Here is a 27,410-nt window from a genome sequence, read left to right as displayed (position 1 = left end):
CAGTCTGGCAGTTCCTCAGTGGATAAACATATAGGTGTATACCCAAGAGAAATGAAAACATATGTCCACACAAGAACTTGTGACTGTTCATAACAACATTATTTGTAATAGCCCAAAAGTAGAAACAACCAATAAACAGATAAACAAAATGTGGTATAGCTATACAGTGGAATATTGTTGTTGTTCAGTCACTCATGTCTAACCCTGTGACCCCATGGACTGCAGAACGCCAGGCTTCCCAGTCCTTCACCATCTCCTGGAGCTTGCTCAAACTCATGTCCATAGAGTCGGTGATGCCATTCAACCATCTCATCCTCTGTCATCCCCTTCTCCTCCTGCCTTCAATCTTTCCCAGCATCAAGGTCTTTTTCAGTGAGTAGGCTCTTCACATCAGGTGGCCAAAGTATTGGAGCTCCAGCTTCAACATCAGTCCTTCCAATGAATATTCAGAGTTGATTTCCTTTAGGATGGACTGGTTGGATCTCCTTGCAGTCCAAGGGACTATCGAGAGTTTTCTCCAGCACCACAATTAGAAAGCATCGATTATTTGGCACTCAACCTTCTTTATTATTCAAATCTGACATCCACACATGACTACTGGAAAAATCATAGCTTTGACTATACAGATATTTGTTGGCAAAGTAATGTCTCTGCTTTTTAGTACACTGTCTAGGTTTGTCATAGCTTTTCTTCCAAGGAGCAAGCGTCTTTTAATTTTGGGGCTGCAGTCCCTGTCTGCAGTGATTTTGGAGCACAAGAAAATAAAATTTATCAGGCCTTCTACTTTTTCCCCATCTATTTGCCATGAAGTGATGGGACTGGATGCCATGATCTTAGTTTTTTGAATGCTGAGTTTTAAGCCAGCTTTTTCACTCTCCTCTTTCACTTTCATCAAGAGACTCTTCAGCTCCTCTTCACTTTCTGCCATTAGTATGGTATCATCTGCATATCTAGGGTTGTTGATATTTCTCCCAGCAATCTTGATTCCAGCTTGTGGAGAAGGAAGTTCTGATACATGCTACAACATGGATAAACCTTGAAAACATGTTAAGTGAAAGAAGCTGGTCACAAAAGACCAGACAGAGTATGGTCCCATTGATGTGAAGTGATCGAACAGGCAAATCAATAGATAGGTGGCAGACTAGAGACGCTGGACCCAGGGCTGTTGGAGTGATGTGGGGTTTCTTTGGGGGATAATGAAAATGTTCTCGAGTTGATTGTGATGATGGATACACAACTCTGTGAATATACTATATTATCAATTAAGGGAATTGAGTCAGTTGAGGAACTGCTGCTTTCAAACTGATAAGCAAAAAAAATAAAAAAAGGATAAATAAGCACAGGATATACTCAATATCCCGTGACAAACCATAATGACTGAAAAAGAATGTATACACGTATAACCGAATCACTTTGCTATACAGCAGACATTAACACAACATTGTAAATCACTATACTTGAATAAAATAAATTTAAAAAAAAGGGGGCGGAAAAGCTCACTACTCAGGGATAATCTTTGTTAATCTTTTGTTTTTTGTCCTTCATATGAATGTATCAGGATGTAATGCATTGTAAAATTACACAGCTGTTCCCATTTAGGATATATCTGCTTCCATTCAGAGCTTCCCCCCTTTCCTTAGTATATTATATAGCATTTTCACATCTGTTTGTTGGAGTTCCTATCTTAGGTCACTTGGACATTTCATTGATATTTGTCTCGAGCTCCGCTACATGTATGTGGTCAGGAAAAATCTGCTCCATCCAATAGAAACCCAACACACTGTGCAGATGCCCGATACACAGACAGGCATTTAACACCCCGTCCTTGACCGAAATGCACGACCAAACAAAACGAGAGCCTGCTGTCCCTCCGTCTCAGAAATGACACCCAGAATGGCCTGCTCGATTTTGTGTTCTCTTTTCATAGGTATCGAGCTCCTGAGGTTTTATTAAGATCTTCGGCTTACAGCTCTCCCATCGATGTGTGGGCTGTTGGCAGTATAATGGCTGAACTGTATACATTAAGACCGCTTTTCCCGGGGACAAGTGAGGTCGATGAAATCTTCAAGATTTGCCAGGTTTTAGGGACTCCTAAAAAAGTAAGTACTCTTGTCCCTAAGTTGTAACTTTTCATTATTTATAACTTTTGGCAAGCTAGCTGGTATTTGAATTTTTCAAATAGGCTTATGCTTTAATGGTTAATTTTCTTATAATCTTTTTTTAAAATTGGGATGGAATGAGGATTGCAGAAGCTAGAATTCTATCAGGTTGTGGAAAAATGGTGCTTGCCTCCCTTGAAGAACATAAGGGAGGATTTTCTATATTTAGAGTTCTATATATTTAACTTCGAGCAGATGACCAGCTGATGGCTACGGAGACATCCTTGCTCCAGAATCTTTCCTCCTTGTTCTGTGAATGTCCATTGGAATCAACTTATTAATGCCAAGTGTCCTAGATTTTATATTCTCTTAACCTTTTATTTACTTTTATATACCTCTGCCACAGATATTTAATTTCTTGAAATTAGGACTTTTCAATTAACTATTGCACTCAGCTAGACTTCACTTTCTGAGTTGTACTTATTTAATAAGTTTAAATATATATAATTACACCTTACTTGGGTGTGTGCCTCGTACTTAATATTAGACAAGTTAACGCAGCTATTAAAAGTTTATCAAAACCGTCATTTCCCAGCTGTGTGCAGGTTTTGACATTGGAGGCAATGCATTAACATATAATGAGGATCTCTGTGATAGTTATTCTCTTTGTAAATCACTTGTCCTTAGTTGTTCAAACTCACCTGGGTGCCATCATCACCATCATCATTCACATTTTGAAATTTATAAAAGTGCCTTCTCATTTTTTCCCCTAACTCCTAATTCAGTGTTCTGTCTATACTGTTTGTAGCACTGAGCTAGGTATGCCATCGGATATTTCATTTTCACATTTATTTATGAGTCAACACTTCATACATGAGGGATTCTTATATTATTACTATGTTTGTATTAAACTGATCACTAAAAACAATTTTCTTATTGCTGTCTCTCCCCCACTTATATATTCCTTCAACAGAGTGACTGGCCAGAAGGGTACCAGCTTGCATCCTCTATGAATTTCCGCTTTCCCCAGTGTGTTCCTATAAACCTAAAAACTCTTATTCCCAATGCCAGTAACGAAGCCATTCAGCTTATGACTGAAATGTTGAACTGGGACCCAAAGAAACGACCAACAGCAAGCCAGGTAAGATAAATCTCCTTGGTATAGCTTTTTTTTCTTCTTTTAATTTGAGGTTTTACTATATCTGGGGTATCTTCCTTTGCAGAGACAAGTCTATTTTCGACCAGAGTTTTACCAAGAGAATTAAGCCCTAAAACTTAAGGCACCCACTGTACCTAATGAATTAACTTCCAGGCGTGTAAGATTCTTGGAAAGATTGCAAAAAATAGCCACTCCAGTGATTTTCTGTGTTTTATGGTTCAAATGAGGAACCCTACGGAGGTTGAGGCTGAAAGGAATCAATCTCTAATGATAAAAATTCAGGCATGGGAAAAGCTAATTAGGAAGCAACTTGTCATGGGTGGTAAAAGAGCATTTCTTCAGTTAGACAGCCTTGTAGAATTTCCGCTGCTCTCCTGCGGTTTGGAGGAGTCCTGTTCCCTCCACGCACCACAGGAATGGAGCGTCCTCTCTCCGGCTCTCACAAGAGGGCAGCATGTGATACCCACGCTTGGCTTCTTTGTGACTTATACCCTCAGCACCTACAGAGGAACCTTGTCTCGTGGTCTTAAAAACAGTACAGTTTTATCTGCAAACGGCATAAATTAAAAAGTCGTTATGGGCTTTATGGTGTTCTTATTGTTATTTAACTATTCATTAAGTGCTGAAATAAACCAAATAATGGTTTGGCTTTTTAAAAATTTAATTTGGGAAAATATTTTCTAAAGATCAACTGGAAGAACAGATAGGAAAGAATAACCAAGACAGGCTTGAATGAGAATAAGTAACTTGGGGGATGGTGGTAAGGGTAGACAGTTTGCCCTATCAGATATTAAAGTAATCTGTAACGGGACTTCCTGGCAGTCCAGTGGTTCAGATTCCACGTTTCCACCACAGGAAGGGGTACGAGTTCCATCCCTGGTTGGGGAACTAAGAGTCCCACATGCTTCACAGCATGGCCAAAAAAATAAATTGTGTGTATTACAAGAAAATCATCATCTGTTAAGTGATAGTAATTACGGCAGTGAAGGTGCTGGCGTAAGTGTGCTTAGTCGCTCAGTCGTGTCCGAGTCTTTGCGACCCCGTGGACTGTAGCCCACCAGCCTCCTCTGTCCATGGGGTTCTCCAGGCAAGAACACTGGAGTGGGTTGCCATTCCCTTCTCCAGGGGATCTTCCCGACCCAGGGATCCATCCTGGGTCTCTGGCATTGCAGGAAGATTCTTTACCATCTGAGCCACCCTAGTACTCGTGTGGAGAAGGAAAAGGCAACGCACTCCAGTGTTCTTGCCTGGAGAATCCCAGGGACGGGGGAGCCTGGTGGGCTGCCGCCTGTGGGGTTGCACAGAGTCGGACACGACTGAAGCGACTTAGCAAGCAAGCAAGCAAGTACTCGTGTATTATTATTATAACAGTAATGCTGTTATTAATTAATGACAATAACTAATATTTATTGAGCAGGGGCTTTATGTAAAATTTCTGACAGTCCTCACAAAAACTCTATTAGGTACACATTATCACTGCTTAAAAATAAACAAACTAGGAACTCAGACATTGCATAATTTGTGCAATGTTGTATAGTCAATAATTGGTGGAAGTGAGATATTGTTAATTAAGGTAAATGGCAAAAGGCACAGTCACAAAATATTTTAATAGGGTCATTTTCTATTAGGAATTCTCATAGTTTAATACATTTTGAGTGGTAATAGGCTTTTCTGTTTTCATTTTTTATAAATACATGTGTATTTACAGACTTAACAGCTGCTACAACTGTAAGGATCTTATGCCAGTAACTTCACTGTTGTAATTACTATCACTTAACAATTATTTTTTATGGTAAATACAATCTACTTATTTTTTTTGCCACACCATATGTATGTATATGAAAGGTAATGTAAATGAAAGACTAAAAAGAAATACTAAAAAGAAAAGCATCAAAATGTGAGCAGTAGTTTTCTCTTTGGTGTTGGCTTTAGAGATAATTTTAATTTCTTCTTGAGAACTTTCTATACATTCCTTATTGTATGCAATCAGTATTCCCTCAACAAACAGGAAACAATGTTATTATTTTTTAAAGAATTCCTGTTTCTTTAAGGATGGTAGCTGGTATCTTAAAGGGGAAAAGTTACAGATGAAGCCTTGAAATTGCAAAACACACTCTTATAAATGTGTACATTCTTGCCTGAGGAATACTGACATGCTAATTAATGGGACTACTTGATTCAGAATTTGCCTCCTGGCTGCCAGGCACTGATGTATTTAAATCATCTACAGTGGTTGAGTTCCACCAAGCAGTGTCTGCGTAATTAACACATGCATGGCGTGTGGTAGGGGACAGAACGAAGTGTCTAAGGGGAAAACTCAGAATAAAACTTCCCCCCACTTCTGCCAAAACATACCTCCCTGCCCTTAACCTCTGTCTTGTTCACTATTTCAGGGCTGGGCTTTTCAGTGGAAGCAGGGAGCCATAATTAGGGAGAGGTTAAGTTCTGGATGCTGCCTCTATTCCTTCAAAATCTGCCCTTGAGCACCTAAGAAGTTCACTGTGGGTCATGGCTCTGCCTCTACATGGCGGGTGGGGACTGGCTTAGGGCAGGAGGTGCAGGAGAACTGGACTTGGTTATCTTAAGGAGCCACCCTCCACCAACACACACATACACACTCACACACACACAACAATAGAACTGGGAACTTCCCTCCCCATCCAGACATGTAATACTGACAAAGATCTATATGCACAGCTGAGCTGCAGATAAACCTTCAGACAGCCTCCAGACCAATTGTCATCAACCCCGGTGTTGTTAAGTCATTTAGTCGTGTCCCGCTCTTTGTGACCCCAGGCTCCCCTGTCCTTCACCAACTCCCAGAGCTTGCTCAAACTCATGTCCATTGAGTCGGTGATGCCATTCAACCTTCTCATACTCTGTCGTCCCCTTCTCCTCCCGCCTTCAATCTTTCCCAGCATCAGGGTCTTTTCCGATGTTGGCTCTTTGCATCAGGTGGCCAGAGTACTCCTTGGTATTCCTGACATTTTTGACCCAATGATTCTTTGCTGAGGGGACGGGTCGGGGGCGGGCTGTCCTGTTCGTTGTAGGATATTTAGCGGCATTCCTGCAGCATGCCTAGACACCAGGAGCACTCCCCATCCCCTGAATTGTGACAATAAAAAATATCTCCTAAGGGGCAAAGTCTCCCCAGTCCAGAACCCCTGCTCAAGACTGTGTCACCCAATCATCAGGTCCCCCCACCCAACTTCCACGTAATAGCAGCAGTTTGATGACCGATTCAATTAAATAGTGTCCATTTTTACTAGTATTTTCTTTCTTGTTTTAACTAGTATTTTTATATTCTATCCCCTAAGTAATCTTCTCTTTGCTGGTATATTGTTAAATTAGGCTTTATAAGTATGTGTTTGTTATTGTCTTTCTTAGAATTTTTTTATTGCTAGTCAATATGGAGTTATAGTTAGAATAACCCTGAATTTTATATGATGGTAGAGTTTTTCACTAAAAACAAACTACGTAGAAGGTTTTCTTAACTCATTTTTCTTAATGCCTTTATGGGGTCTAAACCATTATCGGTATCTACCATTTTGGTTTGAATTTTTTTCAAATTCAGCCAATGTTACAAGCTAGATTTTGTTTTCATACAAAGTCTTTAAAAGAACATTTGCTTTTGCTTTGACTGGATGTGAAAATTACTGAATGTGAGTCTTATATTCTTCCTACTAACATGTACTTTTTCAATTTTTAAATGAAATTTAGTTCTCAAATTATTTTTTCCTGGGTATCTTTTTAAAGTCATCACATAAGGGAAAAGGTGGATACTCTGTAAATCTTTGAAACTTACCCAGACGGGTGATACATGCCTAGCCCAACGCCGGATGGTAGTGTATATGCAATAAATTTAGGAGAAACCATTTTTCATTTGTTATTTCCATGCTGCTACAGGCCTTGAAACACCCATATTTTCAAGTTGGTCAAGTATTAAGCCCTTCCTCACATCATTTGGAATCGAAACAGCCTTTAAATAAGCTTGTGCAACCACTCGAACCAAAGCCATCTGCAGCGGATCCAGAACCTCAGCCTCTGCCGGACATCAATGACCAGGCTGCCGGACCGCCCCAGCTGAAGAACAGCCACCAGCCACTGCAGTCTATCCAGCCGCCGCAGAACGTGGGTGTCCAGCCAGCACCCAAACAGCACAGGCAGCAGAAAAGGCCGCCAACCCTCTTTCCAAGTATCGTCAAAAGCATGCCCACCGTAAGTAGCCCAATATGACACTTTGGATGGTTTGGTTCCACTAGGATTTCCTTTCTAGGCATTCTCTCAGTGTCGGGGAAGCTATAAACGATGTTTGTCTGTTTCGTTTATCAGTACAGACCCAGAACCCAGAACAGTGTCTAAAAGTGAAAGTGTGAGTCGCTCAGTCCTGTCCAACTCTTTGTGACCCCATACACTGTAGCCCACCAGGCTCTTTGTCCATGGGATTCTCCAGGCAAGAATACTGCAGTAGGTAGCCATCCCCTTCTTCAGGGGATCTTCCCAATCCAGGGATCAAACCCCAGGTCTCCTGCATTGCAGGTAGATCCTTTACCATCTGAGCCACCAGAGAAGCTGTCTGGCACATGGTAAATTCTCAACAAATATCTGTTGAATGAATAAATAAGTAAATATCCACACTGATTTTCAATCACCCTGAGGGTCTTAAGGAGTCCACGTTACCTTTCGGACAATTCTGACTACTAGAAAGTTCTTCCTCACAGTGAACTAAAATCTGGTTTCAAAAAAAAAATTTTTTTTTTTTGATGTGGGCCATTTTTTAAAGTTTTTATTGAATTTGTTACAGTATTGTTTCCGTTTTCTGTTTTGGTTTTGTTTTGGCCGGGAGGCACGTGGAATCTTGGCTCTCAGACCAGCGATCAAACCCACAGCCCCTGCATTTGAAGGCAGATTTTTAACCACCAGGCTACCAGGGAAGTCCTTGGTTTCTGCAGCTTTTAATAAAAGTGAATCACTTTCAGAAAGGCAGCCTTCAGATACTGGAAATTCACCCTTACCTTACCTGCCACTTTCTCCAGGAGAAACACACCCCCAGTTCCCTCTCAGGCTCCACTGGAACTCACTGATAGCTGACTCCCCCCGAGTCCCCTCCCTGTCCTTCACTCCCCTTCTCCAGAACTAGTGGCAGATAGCAGGTAGGAAATACAAACTGGGTGAATCACCACCACAGTTCCGGAACGGTGTTCACTCATGCCATCAAGGGTTATCTTTTTTTTTCCCCCTTGAAAAGCACATAAAATGGTGACTCGTACCGGGAGGGAAAGAAAAGGAAATTCAGTCATAGCTACTCAGCACCTTGCACCATGCAGCCCCCGTGTGCATTCCCAAAGTGACCTGAACAATTTACTGCCTTTCTTTCCTAGCACACTCTCTCTTTTTGTAACTGCCGTTAGAGTCTTTGCCCTCAGCTGGTACCAAACTTACTACTGTAGAGTTCGTAAAAATCCACCTGCTACTTTATAAAAGTTATTAATACTTTCCCTTTTCCAATCTTCTCAGACATAAGACGACTAGACGTTACTGGCATTGTTCAGCAGCTCCTAACATAAAGTTCAACTGAAATACGAGTCTCAGGCTCAGACAAGGATAACTTTGATTAACTGTGCCCATCTGAGGCTTTGGATCTCCTTGTTCTCCTTAGTCTGGAGCTCATTCTCTCTCAAACACCACTTATTGTTCATCACCCATCACTATGGCACCATGAGCTTCAAGCAATGGCATATCCACTCTTTAAGCATCTTCTTGCTTCAAATGCAGCTGAATTTGCTGACCTTGCTTCCAAATTCCCAATTTTCAGTCACCTTGTGGATTTCTCAGTTTACGTGAGCCCCAGAACACCCACGTTAATCTGAATAAAACCGCCTCATTGTCTGCCCCAGCCTAGGTCTTCTTCCTCATTCCTTATTAACGGAGCCACCCCTCTGAGAAGCCGGGCTCGCACTGTGAAGTCATGCCTGCCTCTCCTTCTCTGTGTCCTGTAGGACCACACTCGGTGACTTAAGACAGAACCTGACCCCTTGTGGCTTAAACCAGGAGGGGTGTTTTTCTCTGATAGCAAGAAGGCGGGTGGTGGGCCAGCCAGGGCTGGTGCCGCTTGTAAAGAGCACCGGACTGCCCTGTCTCCCTGTCCCCACCACCACACTCAGCGGGAGGCTCCCAGTCCCATGGATGGCTGCTGCTCCCTGGGGTTGTGCCTGCCATCCCCAAGGGGGCAAGAGTGAAACACACAGGCACACGCCACCAGCAGAGCCTAACGCTGGCCCTCCTGGAAGCCCCTCCCAACAGATGGGCACTTCATCTCACTGGCTAGATCGTGTCTCCTGGGTACACAGAGCTGCGAGGGAGGCTGGCATTTTGTTTTAGGTATTTTACATGGGCAGACTGCCGCCCAGAAGAGAATCCTAGTAAGGAGACAGAGGAGGGTGGCTACTGAGGGGGCAACCAGCAGTGTCTGCCACACTCACCTTGACCTCTGTTCAGAGAGACACTGAGTCCAGACCTTTTACTCCTTGTTAACAGAAGCGTGTGCTTTCTCGAGCATTCCAGCCACGATGAATCTGCTGTCCTTGTCACTGCATGCCACTCTAACTGCAAAGGCCTCCTCTCTGAGGAGCCTGACCTTTCCCAAAAGGGGCCTTTATCACATGACTTTTTTAGCTCAAAAACATCCAGTGTTCTCCATGGCCCAGAGGACAGCTGCCATGTCTTAGGGATTCATGCAAGGTCCTGCAGCACAGAGCACCCATCTGTCTTTACAGCCTCGACCTCCAACAGCACAACACATGCAGTCCACTCAACTCCGTCTACATTTTCTCCCCAGAACACCCACTGACACTTCTCTATTAAAAAGATATACTTCATCCATTTCCTTTTCCAAACCGTAGAATAACAACAATACCTAACATACCTAATACAGTCATACTTACGTGCAAGGAAGTGAAAGTCGCTCAGTCATGTCCAACTCTTTGTGACCCCATGGACTATACAGTCCATGGAATTCTCCAGGCCAGAATGCTGGAGTGGGTAGCCTTTCTCTTCTCCAGGGGATCTTCCCCACCCCAGGGCTCAAACCCAGGTCTCCCACATTGCAGGTGGATTCTTAACCAGCTGAGCCACCAGGGAAGCCCGTACATGCAAGGGCCCCTGCTAAAAACTTTTGATATATTTTACTATCAAATCCAAAAACACTAAGATATAAACACTGTATCCCCCCCACACACACCACCATTTAAGGGGAAGGAAACTAAGGCCTTGAAAAGTTAGGTCATTTGCCCAAAAAGCCACCCATGGGAGTTTTCTAGATTACACGTCAACGAAGACTTAGCTCTGATCCTAAGTACTCAAGCCTCCCGCAACCCAGGTTCATGGAGATCTTTCTCAACAGCCTATCACACTTTTAACCTGCGCTGTCTTTGTCAGCATCTTAAAACACTGTGTACCCGTGTGTCTCCTTAACTCTGTGGAAAGCCCCTTGAGGATGGGGACAGGCAGCACCGAATGTGACAGCCTGCACACAGTAGGCCCTCGGCCCTCGGCCCCCGATTAAAGACGGCGATGCTGCTTTCCCACCACAGAAGCCGGGCGGCGCCCTGGGCCACAAAGGCGCCCGGAGGCGCTGGGGCCAGGCCGTGTTCAAGGCTGGAGACGGCTGGGCAGACCTGGAGGACAGCGACTTTGGAGCCTCCCATTCCAAGAAGCCAAGCATGGGCTTGTCCAAGGAGACGAGGAGAAAGGAGTCTCCGTTTCGGTAAGGGAGGGCTCACATTTTCTCAGGAACATATATTTTTCAGCCCGCGTCAACTTGACTCTACTCGTTAAGCGCAAATGAGTGTAGATGGCAAAAGGTAAGAAGTAGCTTGGTGGTGTTTTCTTCTCTCAAACCCAGATCTCTGCGCTTCCCTTTGGGGAAGTTCAGACCCCTGACTCCGCACAGGAACGAGTCTCGGGATCACCCTCGGGCCGAGGGTGTGGGGTGAGGGGTTATCACATGCAGCGTTGAGTGTGCCCCCGCTGAATTACATCCACCGTGACTGGCCTTTGAAGCCCACACTCCTCTTTGCAAAAAGCCAAGCACAATCTACAAAGGTCATGGTTTCCTCTGCTGGTAGTGTTCAGAGTGGATCATTTGCTTGCTGCTCTGAACATTTTTGCTCGTTTTCTGGACTTTTCTTGAAAGCTTGATATCTCTAGCAGTCTCTTTTTAAATTTTTAATTGGAAGATAATTACTGTATAATATTGTGATGGTTTCTGCCCGACATCAACATGAATACGTGTGTCCCCTCCCTCTTGAACTTCCAGTAGGGCTGTTTCTCATGAAGGGTCTCCTGATGTCCAGGGCCACCCCAAAGCTGTGGCCAGTGGTTCAGAGAGGGCCAGTCACCTGAGTGTCCATCTCCCAGGGGGTCGAGTGGGTGGGGATCTCCCGGGGGTGAATACGGAGGCCGGGGATCAGACAGGTGACAAGAGCGGCCAGTGTGGCCAGGCCTCCGCAGAGGAACGGGGAGAAGGTTGTGGTGAAGGACCACATGCAGAGCAATAGGCAGCAAAACACACAGAATCACAGCCATCTCCTCTGGCAGCGACGGCCGCTGCTCAGAGAAATGGCCTCTGCGCTAGACAGAGCCAGGCCGGCACGCCGAAGGCCTGCGTTCCAGCACGGGACCAGGGCTGGGGGAGGTGGGCGCCGCGGGCAGCGTGGGTCCCTTCTTCTGGGACCTGGCATGTCTCGCAAACGCGTTATTTCCCTGCAGGGCATTAGGCTCACCGGAAGTTTTGTCTGGGATCTCTCCTAAGCCCTTCTTCCCACTGCAGCCCTCCTTAGCCCAACCCAAAGCGTTTCCCAACACCCTCGTGGAGCCGCACCCCCGGAGTAGACGGGTGGACATGGCTGAGAGTTTCTCCCCTTTCAACACAACATGTTGCCACATCCTGAACCCACAGCTGCCGCAGGTGTAGACAAAAAAAAAACAAAAAAAAAACGGAAACACGCTGTACACAGGGCGATTACTGCTTAGTTCTAAAATATTTGTGCTGCACGCTGTCCAGTATTGGGAACAATTTCTGCACACTGCAGTGTCTCTGCTCAGCCAGAGTTGACACTCAGGGGTGTCTTATCAGCCAAAGGACGCTGATGGAAACCACTGGCGGGTCTGAAAAGGTGTGCAGAGGGTGGGGGAGCGCCGAGCAGCATCACCTTGCTGTTCTTCACCCGGTGACATCCCTTCATGTTGACTTTCGAGGCTTCCAGAGTCAGTGCCCGCGGGCTCCAGCTACTCAACAAGGGAAAACAAGAGCTTACCTGCTGCTGTTACCCTGAAATCAGATTCGGAACTGTCAGCTGCTTCCACGGCCAAACAGTACTATTTGAAACAGTCAAGATACCTTCCGGGTAAGTAAAGACCACAAAATGTTTCCTGGTGGCGAAAGCATGTTAGCAGGTCATGCTCCAGGGTCTCTGAGTCTTTGACGAAAGGGCGCCCATGACCCGCCGTTGCAGCCCTCTGCTGGCCCAGCCTGTCACCAGGCACTGTTCTGGACCTTCTGCCTCTGTGAAATGGGCTCAAGAAACGCCTGGGAGCCGCAAATCGAGATGATGAATGTGCTACAGAAAACACCACCCTCCCCACCAAAGCTGTGCCTTCATAAACGCGAAACTTTATTCAGACAATTCTGCAGTCCCATTACAAGTTTTTTTTAAGAGATAGAATTTATATATGTTCCCTAAATAATCTGATGTGTGCTTTTAAAAGATCATCTAGCTGCTAGGTAGACCACGCTTAGGGGCTCAAAAGGGGTCGGGGGACTGGTCGCGGGGCCGCTGTCCATATCTGGGTAGAGAGGGCGATGACTTGTTCTGGGACTGAACTCCTTAAGACCGCGGTGAGAGGAGTGGGAATTAAGACCATAAGAGAGGGTGCACTTGGAAAGGTGCAAAGGCCCCAGTCAGTGTCAGTTCTGGTGTTGAAACCATGAGGAGGTTCTGTTCTGACTGCAAGAGCAGGGGTGTAACAGGGTTTTCAGAACACCGATTCCTGGGGGACATTTTTCCTTTCTTTTTTTAAACTGAATCCACCTCACTGAAATAAAATCAGTGATTGTTATCTATAGAAGTTCACCCTCTGGTGGTGGGAAAGGCGATTGTAAAATTTTCGGCAGAGGTTAGTATTACTGGCTCAGTCATCTCCCGACTCTGCCAGCCTGTGGACTGTAGCCCATAAGGCTCCTCTGTCCATGGGATCCCCCAGGCAAGAATACTGGAGTGGGTTGCCATTTCGTTCTCCAGGGGATCTTGCCGAACTGGGGAGCAAACCTGGGTCTGCTGCACTGCAGGCAGATTCTTTAGCATCTGAGCTGCCGGGGCAGAGGATAAATGGATCCCAAACACCCTTTTCCCAGTTCTGCTTGTTTCCTAATGTAGTTTTCAAGTTATTTCAGGGTATCTGAGACCTGTCTGATTGTTTCCTTTTTAACCAGAAAGCTCTAACCAATTCTGCTTACTCTGGGTCAGAAGCATGGCTGTACATTGAAGCCTAAGAAACACAGATAATCGCGATGGTGTGATCACTCACCTAGAGCCAGACATCCTGGAATGTGAAGTCAAGTGGGCCTTAGAAAGCATTACTACGAACAAAGCTAGTGGAGGTGATGGAATTCCAGTTGAGCTATTTCAAATCCTGAAAGATGATGCTGTGAAAGTGCTGCACTCAATATGCCAGCAAATTTGGAAAACTCAGCAGTGGCCACAGGACTGGAAAAGGTCAGTTTTCATTCTAATGCCAAAGAAAGGCAATGCCAAAGAATGCTCAAACTACCACACAATTGCACTCGTCTCACACACTAGTAAAGTAATACTCAAAATTCTCCAGGCCAGGCTTTAACAATATGTGAACTGTGAACTTCCAGATATTCAAGCTGGTTTTAGAAAAGGCAGAGGAACCAGAGATCAAATTGCCAACATCCGCTGGATCATGGAAAAAGCAAGAGAGTTCCAGAAAAACATCTATTTCTGCTTTATTGACTATGCCAAAGCCTTTGACTGTGTGGATCACAATAAACTGTGGAAAATTCTTCAAGAGATGGGAATACCAGACCACCTGACCTGCCTCTTGAGAAATCTGTATGCAGGTCAGGAAGCAACAGTTAGAACTGGACATGGAACAACAGACTGGTTCCAAATAGGAAAAAGAGTACCTCAAGGCTGTATATTGTCACCCTGCTTATTTAACTTTTATGCAGAGTACATCATGAGAAACGCTGGGCTGGAAGAAGCACAATCTGGAATCAAGACTGCCGGGAGAAATATCAATAACCTCAGATATGCAGATGACACCACCCTTATGGCATAAAATGTAGAAGAACTAAAGAGCCTCTTGATGAAAGTGAAAGAGGAGAGTGAAAAAATTGGCTTAAAGCTCAACATTCAGAAAACTAAGATCATGGCATCTGGTCCCATCACTTCATGGGAAATAGATGGGGAAACAGTAGAAACAGTGTCAGACTTTATTTTTGGGGCTCCAAAATCACTACAGATGGTGATTGCAGCCATGAAATTAAAAGACGCTTACTCCTTGGAAGGAAAGTTATGATCAGAGATAGCATATTAAAAAGCAGAGACATTACTTTGCCAACAAAGATCCATCTAGTCAAGGCTATGGTTTTTTCAGTGGTCATGTATGCATGTGAGAGTTGGACTTTGAAGAGAGCTGAGTGCTGAAGAATTGATGCTTTTGAACTGTGGTGTTGGAGAAGACTCTTGAGAGTCCCTTGGACTGCAAGGAGATCCAACCAGTCCGTCCTAAAGGAGACCAGTCCTGGGTATTCATTGGAAGGACTGATGCTGAGGCTGAAACTCCAATACTTTGGTCACCTCATGCGAAGAGTTGACTCATTGGAAAAGACCCTGATTCTGGGAGGGATTGGGGGCAGGAGGAGAAGGGGATGACAGAGGATGAGATGGCTGGATGGCACCACCGACTCAATGCACATGAGTCTGGGTGAACTCTGGGAGTAGGTGATGGACAGGGAGGCCTGGAGTGCTGCGATTCATGGGGTCACAAAGAGTCAGACACGACTGAGCGACTGAACTGAAGAAACACTCAAAATTAGAATGAATTGTTTGCAATCTAAACCTGAGCCTTACTGTACCCTGTTCTGACACATTCTGTCTCAAAGATGGCCCCTCTAGAGCTGGGTGAGAATTGAAACTAGAATTGAGCTCAGCTCAGTCACTTGGACAAACATTTATTGAGCACCTACTGTGAGCCAGCAGAGAACAGATACACAAAGAAGTGATCTTTGACATTTATTTATGGTCCATAGTTACTCATTGAATAGCTTCAGGAATAACAGAGAATATTACTTTTGGGCCCCGCCTTTTTTTTTTGTTCAACTGTAAAGCCAAGTATTAAGGTCTTATTAAGCATCAACCTTCAGGATCATGGGAGCTCCCGAAATGTGCCATATAATTTCAGGGCAGCATGACATTATACTACAAGGACTGGCAGATCTGTGACACTGGCCTTCAGGGAGAGAGATGCAAGAGTCATAGTTACTGACCTGCTGCTGACCGGCTGTGTACTGGAGCGTGACTCTGAGGTTCTGTTATGTTTCTTACAGTGGGACTGTGGTCATCAGCTCACCCTGTAAGCCTTAGGTACTTAATGTTCTCAAGGTAGTTGTTGCAAATAGACTGTACGGAGGACATGCTAACCATCTCTGGGACGCCCTCTGGTCTCACTCCTGGTTCCGGCACTTTTGAAACCTGGCTCTGGTGGACCCTTCTCGAGTCTCATTGTCACATACAGTCCTTCCTTCCACCTGGTAAATCCAGCATCCTGTGTCATTTCTGCGTGTGCCCCTCCCAACTGTATTTTCAATTTCTTAGCAAGACACGAATTCTGGGATCTGCCGCCAGCTTGCCCCCCGCTCCAGCCCCATTCAGGCCAGGTCCCGTTCCCCCCCCCCCTCCTCCATCCTTGGGATTGGCTCCAGGTTCTTTCCCTTCCAGAAACACACTTCCCTACCAACTACCAAGTCCCCAGCATGATTCACATTTCAGCTTTAAAGTACCTTTTTAAAAGAAAGACTGGCTTAGTTGCTTCTGTTTTTTGTCCCCTCAGCATGAGATTCTTGTAAATAATCCCCACACTGCTAATTGCTTCTCTACAGCTGTTGATGTCTCCCTTTTTATCAGAGTAGATTGTAAGCAGAGACAGCAATGGCGCCCCACTCCAGTACTCTTGCCTGAAAAAACCCATGGACGGAGGAGCCTGGTGGGCTGCAGTCCATGGGGTCGCTAAGAGTCAGACACGACTGAGCGACTTCACTTTCACCTTTCACTTTTATGCATTGGAGAAGGAAATGGCAACCCACTCCAGTGTTCTTGCCTGGAGAATGCCAGGGACGGGAGAGCCTGGTGGGCTGCCGTCTATGGGGTCGCACAGAGTCGGACACGACTGAAGCGACTTAGCATCAGCAGCAGCAGACTGTAAGAGCCACAAGGGCAGAGACGGGTCTGTTCTGTTCACCACTTTTTCCCCAGTGCCACACACGCTGCCTGGCACGCGGGAGGTGCTCGGTAAATATTTGCTAACTGACTTTTTAACTTCCTTTGAGAGGAGGGATGATAGTAGAGTGATTTCTGCCTCTCTTTAAGACTGTTTAGTTTCAGAAGGTGGTCTAGAAAAGCCTGTAAACTAATACATGTTTTAAAATTCTACATTTTGTCTATTTCCAAGAAAACTGAAATCTTTAAAAAGACAAAGAATTGAAGCAGTTACCTTCAATAGTGTAGTATGTATGTCCTTTTAAGAACTCGGAGTATTGCAAGGCTAATTGTCTTAAAATAACTATTCAGGGCTCATTCTTTGTTGAACTATAAAAAATGTTCACCTAGATAGATTTGTAGTTTTTCCCCCTGACCTGATACCTTCTTTGTGGGTAAATATTTAAGGATGTTTTTAACCTGAGTAATTGCTACTTGGTGCATCTTCTCTATTGTTGGGTAATTGCTTATTGTAGTTCTATTTGTAGGTATTTTATTAGTAACCAAAATCCATAAGGAGCTACATCCTATAATAAAGGGAAATGATTTACCTATGGAGTGTTTCCTTAGAGAACTGATGATAAGTAACCTTGAGGCTCAAGTCAGGACCACCAGGAGTGTTTCTGGCTTTAAAACAAGGGATATTATATGTCTCAGAAACGTGACGCCTTGCCAAGAAGCTCTGTGAAAAGCCAGAGCCTGTATCACCTGGGGACAGTTTCTGACTCGCTACATTAGTGGTAGAGAACCCTACACATACAACCCAGAGGCTTAGACAGTGTGATGTCTCTGGTGTCTCCTAAACTGAACCAAATTTAATTATCAGTAAAAAGACAGTAAGTTCAGGAAGTGTTCAAATCTCTTTAAAACATATTAAGCCAACACCTTCTGACCACTGGGTAACGAAGGCTGATTCCACCTTTCCCAGATTTTGGACAATCATAAATAAATTGTTGAGATTTTACTGTATCTGACATGCAAATAAGCTCCCCAGATGAATCTTTACATGTACTTTGCAACTTCTCAGTCCCCCTGGGTTTTTGGCCACATGTCTGTTTTTTCCAGCTGAATCCAGAACGTTTTCCCAGCTTGAAACCAACCAAGAAGGGTCTGGCATAGATCGCACACTCAAAATGAGTGAGTGACATGGAAGTGTCTTTTGGAAGATTTTTGTGCCATCTCAGTTTTTACAAAACATTTAGCAGGAAATGTCCAATGTTTATTATTATTTGCATTAAAAAAAAAACAACCCTTACATTTCTAAAAGACACAGTGAGGATTCCAGGTTATTGTATTGAGGGTTAGGAAGGTGTCACATAGCAAGTATTTGCTATCCTACAGCCAAAATTTATTTGCATTCCCCCAAGTTATTTCTAGTCTTAGTTTTAATGTATATTTTTCCTTCAAGTTTACGATCACACTCTAACCTCTCAAATGACTGTTTTGTCCTTCTAAGGTGTCAACCCCAAGAACGTGTCCCTGGTTGCCAGTGGAAGGGATATGAACCCGTATGTCTGGAACAACCGGTTGTTTCCTAAGTCACTGGGACCCTTGGGGGCAGAACTTGCTTTCAGAAGGAATAACGCAGGTAAAGCAAGACTGCATCCAAAGTATGAATTTATGTCATTCTCCTTCTGCAGATTTTTACTTTTAAATGTACTGTGGCCTCCTTCTTCCAACCAAGATGCCTTTGGGGGCAAAGGAGGGTTTCCAGCTGGTCCTCAGCATGGAGAGTTTTTAGGAAATCACTTGCTAGATCTTAACTTCTCTGTGGGTTCTTTCCTAAAAGATCTGCCTGAGCAGGGGTCTCTTTTCTCCTGTTTTACAAAAGAAAAGACTTGTCAGCACTCACACCCGCCACTCAGGTGTGAAAATATCTGGGGTGCCAGTCAGAGGACCGATTCGATGCCTTGGTGCCAGTGTTGAGACAGTGAGTCCCTCTGATGACTGGGGGACAGATTCTTTTTAAGTCTGTTTCCAGTTCTTGTAAAAAAAATGGAAGGTGAACCTGAGTTACAGCTGAATGATAATTAAAAATCATTCTTAAAACTAATACAATACTGTATTAGTTCCACTGTACTCCAGCATAAAATTTAAAAAAATTTTAAAGTCAAGTTGTTTCCAGTTCTTGTAAAGTAACTGAAGAAGAACCTGAGTTACAGCTGAATGATAATTAAAAATCATTCTTAGAACTAATACAATACTGTATTAGTTCCACTGTACTCCAACATAAAATTAAAAAAAATTTTAGATCATTTTTTATGAGATCATTGTGTGATATTTGGTAACTCTGAACAGAGTCAAAGACTACAGTCATAAAACTGTAACTAAACACCTTTCATTTCCTACTATGCATTTATGAGATTTCGAGAGATTTCTTGTTACTTACCATCTTAAAAAAAAATTGAAGCTGAATTCTGTCTGATTTTAGCAATAAATAATATTTATTTGGGCTTCCCTGGTGGCTCAGCAGTAAAGAATCCATCTGCAATGCAGGAGATGGGAGTTCAATCTCTGGGTCGGGAAGATCCCCTGGAGGAGAGCATGACAACCCACTCCAGTATTCTTGCCTGGGAAGTCCCATGGCCAGAGGAGCCTGGCAGGCTATAGTTCATGGGGTCTCAAAGAGTCAGACACGACTGAGCATGCTGTATTTATTTATGGATACACGAACCACTTGTATAAGGTTCTATCTTTTTCATTAAGAGATGAATTTCAAAAAACATCCAGCCTTTCATTTTTAATAATCAAGTTTTATAATATTCACCTTTTTGATTAATTATATACAATGAATCATTCTAACTAATACAGAAAAAAAGTATTTTAATATACTTATGGTTGGTTACGAGACCCTTTTTTAAAGGTTTTAATCTATACATATTTTTGACTGGTTAAAGACTTTTAAATCTAACATTATGTTTGGATAAAATGAGTTGACATATGAATAAAAATAAAATTTTAGAGAGAAAAGAGATTCATGTGAAATTCTCTGTCACAAAGGACTGTGGTCACATATTTCTTAAGTCAGTATTGCTGCTGCTGCTGCTGCTGCTAAGTCGCTTCAGTCGTGTCCAACTCTGTGCAACCCCATAGACGGCAGCCCACCAGGCTCCCCCGTCCCTGGGATTCTCCAGGCAAGAACACTGGAGTGGGTTGCCATTTCCTTCTCCAATGCATGAAAGTGAAAAGTGAAAGTGAAGTTGCTCAGTCGTGTCCGACTCTTAGTGACCCCATGGACTGCAGCCCACCAGGCTCCTCCATCCATGGGATTTTCCAGGCAAGAGTACTGGAGTGGGGTGCCACTGCCTTCTCCGTAAGTCAGTACTGGTGAGGGTAAAATCACTATGGTTTAGGTTCCATTGGTTGTATTTAAGAGAGAGATGTAATAGTTTATTTTTAAATATCTATAATCACACTAGGCCAGAAGGTACATCCTTTGGCACTGCTAAGACTTATGGTGAAACATTTTAGATGGCAGCTGAAAGTGAGCTCTTTTTTAGAAAGGAAATGTAGGTGGTATTGGATCGAGAGGGTGAGGGCCACCGTTGCAGCAGCTGAGGAGTTCTGAGTGCCATCACAGACTCTGATAGCTCACAAGCTTTCTCCGTGCTGTGGAGACTCAACTTACCCACCTAACAGTGCCGAGACGTCCGACACTGCAGCACTGCGATGTGCTTCTTTTTTTCTCAGTTACTTAAAAATAGTATTCGCTGGACCGACTGGTTGAATACAGTCAAATGACAGCCCCACAGCTTTGAGCCCCAGGGGAATAGATGATCGACAGCAAATGAAAGCGGTGACTGCACAGAAAACATTCTCCTTTCAAGGTTTCTCTCTGGGTCTTTTCACTAATCATGAAATTCATTTTTCCTCTGCTTTTCCTGTTAACAGTCTCCTTCTTGTTCATTCTTTCTTTCTGTCTGCCTTCTCTTTAGAAGAAAGCATAATCAAACCCATTGAAAAGCTATCATGCAACGAAAGTTTCCCTGAAAAATTAGAGGACCCACAAGGTAATTTCTGGGCATGGTAGATGAGTACGGTGTGTCCTTTGAATCTCCTGTCCAATGTGCTTCTCAACATCTACCCCAAACCTTGTCCTAAGAGGCCCCTGTGACGGCCAAGGGCCCCTGCTTCCAGGGGTCAGACCAGGACTAGGAGAGACGGGAGCGTCCACACCGAGAGTGGCCTCCTTCTTCAGCCGTTGGGATTCTAAGCGTAACTTGCTCTCAAAAAAGCTCTATGCTTGTCTTCTTAAATTATGACAATTTATAGAAATCAAGCAAATCTGCTGAAAATAACTGAAAGAGTATTTTCACTGATAGCGACGGAGGGTGATGACAGCTGGCACGTGTTGGCAGCAGATCCTGTGCTAAGCGCTCCGGATCCACCTTGCTCAGCCCGTACAGCCACCCCTGTGAGGACAGGTGCACTCGCCAGGGTGACTCTACAAGGTGATGAAGTGCCAGAGGGACGGGGGCTTCCTGGAAGGAAACCCACTCTCAGGTCACGAGCTGGAGTCATACAAACCCAGGGGCGCTCAGGGTGACCTTTTGGGTTCACGTTCGATCTTGGTCACTTACTTTGAGAACTTAGCCAGGTCAGGCGTGGGTAACATGCCTCTAAGGGGGTTGTTTTGCGGACTGAATGGGAGTGAGTGCCTGTACGCTCGTAGTAACTCGCATGAAATATAGAGGATGCCCTCCAAGTAGAATTTAGCATTAGTAGTGGTTGTAATCAAAGTTACTCTCCGGTGCTTTAAAAGTATTAACCTTTTGACTCTGAAACTTTATGATACATCACTAGGAAATCTTGGAAGTTATGCTCCTTACAATCAGTCAGGATATATTCCTTCCTTTTTCAAAAAAGAAGTGGGGTCAGCTGGCCAGAGGATACACTTAGCACCGCTTGGTGCAACAGCTTCAGGTAAGAACAACTTCAGATAACAGTTTTTGAGAATTCTGATGAGAACAGAGCATCCAAAGACTGTAGTCACTTTTCCTGAGTGAAGACTTTTAAATTAGTCTCATCTATTAACTACAGTTCTAATTGCTTTTGGCAAAATGTCCCATTTTCCTTCCAAAGATGTGGTTTGATGAGTCTAATGATAGGAGTCACTTAGACAAGGATGTTGCCACTGAATTGTCCCAACGACCTCATCAGGTCGACATTTTTCAGATGAGGAAGCTGGTGTAAGAGGCTCACTGAGGGTCACTCAGCTCGTAAACAGTGGAGCTGGGACTGACCCTGTTCGTCTTAAGTCCAGAGAGAGTGCTGCGCTGCATGATGAGATGTGAGAGGATCAATCTCTCAGAGCTCCCTACCTGGTACCTAGCACTGAGCAAAACCCTGAGAGACGCTGAGGCTCCCTACGTGTTAGTTCACAGGCGGCTCTTCTGCAGGTCTGTCTTAGGCTTTAGAACTAAACCACAGAACTCTCACCGGCACTTACCTTGCAATATAGTAGGTGGTGAAGTCTCCTTTCCCACCCTCCAATGTAAGGACTAGTTAGGTCACTGCTCTGCAGTCGTATGGCGTACGACAGCCACATTCAGGGGGATGCTCTTGAAACGGAGGTGAGGATTCTAAACTTGGGTTGACAAGATTTGACCATGAATGTTGTCTAAATTATTTCAATCTAAAATAGATATCCTGCCTGATTAAAGCACCTAAAATAAACACTGAGGCAGATAACTTCAAGTTTGATACGGTACCAAGTTACAGTTTAATTTTTATGAGTTGACTTCAAAAGTCTTCTCCCAGCCAGGATCTTATATTAGAACTCCTGGTTAGAGTCACCAGTCTTTAAAGTTCACACTCTTGGAGTTAAAATTGTAAAAACCACTGGACTTTCATATTTTACATCTTAACCACAGTAGAAGTGCTTACGCAGTACTCAGTTACCTGATCTGTGAAAAGAATTGCTTCAGGATTTCTCTGCTGAAACAAAATATATAAGTAATTTTATATAGCAATACTTTTTATAAAGCCTCAAATATTTTAAGCCAGCCTTATCACGAGTCATTAGCCACAGCTTGCTAGCACTTTTTAATATGAAGACAGAAAATCATAATGTCTCAAAATTATTCTGAGTACCTGAGAAAGTAAAAGTATTTTTGAACATTATTTTTTATAAGAGATTGAAGGCCTTTATATATTAATTATTCTGTCAGATTAGCATGCATATTCCTGGTTTCATTTTTTTTCCTAAGTAAAATGCTCTCTCATAACTTTTCATCTCTTCCATTTACTCTGCTTATCAGATTTTCCTACAGATCGTGATAGGAGGAAAGGTAAAAAAAGAAGTAAATATTAACCATTCTCAAGTGGTCAATGCAAATCCTTAGGAAAACACTGTTCTGGAAGAGATGTGTCTTCCAGCCCTCCCACTGGTGTGACAGTTTCCCACAAGAGAATAAAATCAGGTCATTACCGTATTTACTCGACTATTTCCCCGTCTCTCGGCCTCCCTCTCTGCTCTAGTCTAGTTTGGAGAAGAAACGTCAGATTAGCCACCGCCTCCCTCGCCAGGTCGTCTCTCATCCCGAGCCCCCTTGTACCTCCCTGTCCCCTGAGCTGACAGCCACAGGGACTTGGAGCAGGGACCCGCTTCAGACACCGCCTGTCCTGAGGCACGGTAACTCACTGAATTCTCCCAGCGCCTCTGCGGCAGAAGGCGCCATCGTGAGCTCCACTGCACAGAGGTTTTTTGTCTTGCTAAGAGTTACGGATCACGTTCTTAACTAGAAGCAAACACCTTTTCCTTTGGCCAACAAGGAACTCCTTGGTTTCGGGCAAGGGGTTAAACACCTCTGAGAGGATACATGCAGGTTTTAAAACAAACGCACAGCCAGCATCCACGGCTCTCAGCTCCGCTCTGGGGGTGGTGCAGGGTGGGCTACCAGGTTCTTCACCCCCAGGGGGCTGGAGGCCTAAAAGAGTTACTTCTCAGCAAAGACTCCTGCCTCAGTGGCAAAATGATTCCCTTTGGGGGGAAGGTTTTATGAATACTGGCCTGAACACAGTCTCCTTCAAATGCATTTAGGACTTGACTTAGTCACTAAGTTACGATGTGGAGAAAAAGCCACTCTGGGTGTTACTCCCCAGGGCCCTTGCTTCTCACCCACTGGTAACTTAGGAATGGGTTCCCTTTCCCCTTCTCTGAGCTACCGGGGCCTCCTCCTGAGTGCCCTCTCCTCCGCCCACCCGTGGTACCATTCTGCTCGGTTGGAGTCTTCAGATGTAAGGGCGCTAATTTATCATACCGATGGTGGTCTGTATCCCAGTGGGTTATAACTAAAGGGCAGTTTCTAGAAAACAGGCACACTTAACTGGCCCTTCTAGACGCTGTCCCTGTCTTTGTTAGGGAGCTTTGTATTGCCTCTGAGAACTTTAAACCAAGTAAGTGTGGGATGAAATGACCTGTTAAAACCAAGAAAGAGCTCCTGGCCTCCCTGTCCCGACCAAACCACCAACCTCCCAGGTGACCGTCACCAGGATGGCACCTCACTTAAGGCTATGTTCTCTGTCAGCCAAGGCTAGCAGCACGTCAGGACCCACCTGCCCCCATGAGTTCCTCCTACACTCCCGATTCTACGGTAAAAATGTAAGAAAGAAATGGGAAAACCATGCAGATAAATAGAGCAGAGCTATTATCAAGTGTACAGAATGGTTAGTCATTTCAAAATTGACTCCTATAGAGGATAATCCAAGAAAGACACCGACCACACAGTGTCAAAAGGTATTTAAATCCCAAACAGAAAGATGGACCATCAAGTGAGAACAGCTTGACACCTGGCTGCCAGTTTGAAGCAAGGAAGGGGCAAAGCAGGGACTGAGGATGTGAAAAAGTTCTCTATAAAATGATTTTGTCATTTGAGATGTTCAAGCAATCAGAGCTCATAAATTGTTCAGGTAACAAATGTCTAACACAGTAAAATGTTTCACAAAGTTTTCATCAGCCAAATCCAAGTATGAATAAAACGAGCCTCGTGATGAAAGGTTTGGGGTCATGTTGTCATCCATCAGTTGCCCAATAAAACATTTAGGTTTCTTGACTTAAAACCACATTTTCAAGTTTAAAGAGGAACCTACTATGGGGCCCCATGAAGTCAGACTTTACAGGACAATTCTGAATGCATTTTCTGTACAGACCCTGTGTTCAAGTGTCATTTAGATGTAACCACAGTGTGATATAAATACTAACACGTGGGAAAGACTGCAGGCAAGAGGAGAAGGGGGCAATCCAGAGGATGAGATGGCTGGATGGCATCAACGACTCAGTGGACAGCTGAGCAAACTCAGGGAGATAGTGAAGGACAGGGGACCTGCTCCCTGGGGATGCCGTTCATGGGGTCACACAGTCAGACACGACTTAGCGACTGATCAACAACCCTGTGGGTATTGTCCATTGAACTGAAACCAAGGAGCTGCTCTTGGTCACCCAAGATGGTATTGCCTATCTAAATATGATGGGTGCTTCAGTGAGCAAAACATGGAAGAGCAGCAGTGTCAGAACTTTAAACCAGAAATTATGGCTCTGAAGCTGCTGAAAATGCTAACTGGCATCAGCACAATTCTACATTAGAATTTTTGGTGTTTATATATGTATATGCATATATATAAAAAACTTTAGAAAACACTGAATTAATCTTTTAAATTCAGATTTCCCCCCATAAAATGAACTGCTTTATTTTGCACGGTCATCTGAATAAAATTCTAATTTCTGATTGTACTTTCTTTCAGAATATCCCTGGAACACCAAAACTGGTCGGGGGCAGTTTTCAGGACCTACTTATAATCCTACAGCCAAGAATCTACATATTGTGAACCGTGCACAGCCAGTGTCCCCTGTGCATGGGAGGACAGACTGGGTGGCCAAGTATGGAGGCCACCGGTAGGAATCTAGCGTGAAACCCCATGGCGTCACGCCACGGAGTCCACGCAAGTCCCCTGACCCTGGGAAATGTCTACAGCTGTCTATTTCTACTGTGTTCTGGAAGAAATATACAATAGTGGGTACTCTGAAGAGCAAAAATCATCTATTTTTTTCTTAAAAATGAAATGCATTTTCTTAGCATCATTGCCCACAATCCTGATACGGGTAGGACTTTAAAAGTATTGAATAAACTTTATTTGCCAAAGTATCAAGTATTTGATCTACAAATTACTAGATACTAAATACTCTAAGAAGCTTTTTTAAAAGAAAAATGCCTCCAGAAATTAAGTGTTTAGAGTGTTTTATATTTGCCCTAACTAATACTTCGTTTGGCCTCAAAGGTTTGTTTTGGTTTTGTACAGCAATTACATAGATGCGTGTGCGCTGTCAGTTACGGTTCTTTGTGACCAAGGTTCTCCTCTACCATTTGGCAGTGGTGATTTATAAAAGGTGGTAATTCATCATTTTCCTCTTTTGGAATGAGATAATTTTGGGAGCAATGATAATTCCAACCTAGAGCAGGGTTTCTTTCTTAGAAATACTTAACAAAGATTTCAAAATTACGTCACCTGATTATAGCAGAGAAAGAGTCTCCTGTTTGATTTTGACCGATAACAACTGCTTTGCATTAATGGTGACCATCAAACCCAATGCCTGATGACCTCCAACTGAACCAAGTCAAGGTTCTGTCATCTTCACATCGTGTGTTCATTCCTTTCAAAATGTGTTCTTTCCCTGTTCCCACCACAGTATGCCAGCTTGTTCTCCAAAGCAAATTCTTGCTGCTGCTGCTGCTGCAGACAGATCACTGACTCAGCTCTGAATGTCACACTTGCTCTGAAGAGCAAATGCACTTGGTTGCTATAGCAGTGATCTCACTTATGACATATTTTCTTAGTTTTATTTTTAAATTGGTATTTAAAATTGACATTTTGAACTTAGAACTGGTCTAGTTAAGCCTGTCATTTTATGGACTGGATATTCTTTTTAAAGAATAATGTTATCAAACTGCTGATATCTTACGCATTTTACGACTTTATAACAAATGCAATTGGTATCATTTTGTGGATATTATATAAAGGCACATTAGAAGATAATAAGAATATGGTATTTTTGTACAGAAGACTCACCTTGTTGGAAAATGTTAAAATCTAAAGAGTAATTTATATTAATATTAGTGATAATGGCCATATATATATTTGTAGTTTTAATGTCTCAAAGCTAAAATACTCTTTTGTGTTGCCGGGAAACTCTTAAACTGTGAATAGATATGGTTAACTAGTCTGTTTTCTTTACATTTTTAAACTTTATACTCGTACTGAGGCCTGTTTTTGTTGTTAATGTCAACTTTTTTTAAAATCCAGTTTCAGGTTTATTAAGTGTCTACTCAGAAAGAAGAGCTTCCATACACTCCCTCATCTCCCCCTCCTCGTTCTCCCTACTATGACTATCTTGCCCAAGTGTGGCACATTTGCTACACCTGATGAACCAATATTGATTCACTGCTATTAAAGCCCACAGTTTACATTAGGGTTCAGGTTTTTGCGCTGTACATTCTGTGGGTTTGGACAACATGTATAATGACATGTAACAACCAAAGTTGTAGAGTATCATACAAAACAGTTTCACTTCCGCAGAAATCCCTTGTTCCACCC

At 43.6% G+C, this 27,410-nt stretch overlaps 2 protein-coding genes across 4 annotated transcripts in view; both read left to right on the top strand.

Moving 5' to 3' along the window:
- MAK (male germ cell associated kinase) overlaps nucleotides 1-25,717 on the top strand; it is a 50,518-nt gene extending 24,801 nt beyond the window's left edge. The window contains exons 6-14 of one of the 3 annotated variants that reach the window (XM_055570565.1): nucleotides 1,928-2,099; nucleotides 3,073-3,240; nucleotides 7,165-7,476; nucleotides 10,851-11,023; nucleotides 12,517-12,665; nucleotides 18,277-18,408; nucleotides 20,756-20,830; nucleotides 21,624-21,743; nucleotides 25,563-25,717. In XM_055570565.1, coding sequence (XP_055426540.1) covers nucleotides 1,928-2,099; nucleotides 3,073-3,240; nucleotides 7,165-7,476; nucleotides 10,851-11,023; nucleotides 12,517-12,665; nucleotides 18,277-18,408; nucleotides 20,756-20,830; nucleotides 21,624-21,743; nucleotides 25,563-25,717 — 1,456 coding nt within the window. The remainder of the gene's footprint in view (nucleotides 1-1,927; nucleotides 2,100-3,072; nucleotides 3,241-7,164; nucleotides 7,477-10,850; nucleotides 11,024-12,516; nucleotides 12,666-18,276; nucleotides 18,409-20,755; nucleotides 20,831-21,623; nucleotides 21,744-25,562) is intronic. The other 2 variants (XM_055570563.1, XM_055570564.1) reach the window with 2 other exon arrangements.
- C3H6orf52 (chromosome 3 C6orf52 homolog) overlaps nucleotides 1-27,410 on the top strand; it is a 155,106-nt gene that overhangs the window by 85,289 nt on the left and 42,407 nt on the right. The window lies entirely within an intron of this gene.

This window comes from Bubalus kerabau, chromosome 3 (genome assembly GCF_029407905.1).
Source record: "Bubalus kerabau isolate K-KA32 ecotype Philippines breed swamp buffalo chromosome 3, PCC_UOA_SB_1v2, whole genome shotgun sequence".
NCBI lineage: Eukaryota > Metazoa > Chordata > Mammalia > Artiodactyla > Bovidae > Bubalus > Bubalus kerabau.
Note: the sequence above shows the minus strand (reverse complement) of the source record. Positions and strands in the feature narration are given on the sequence as shown.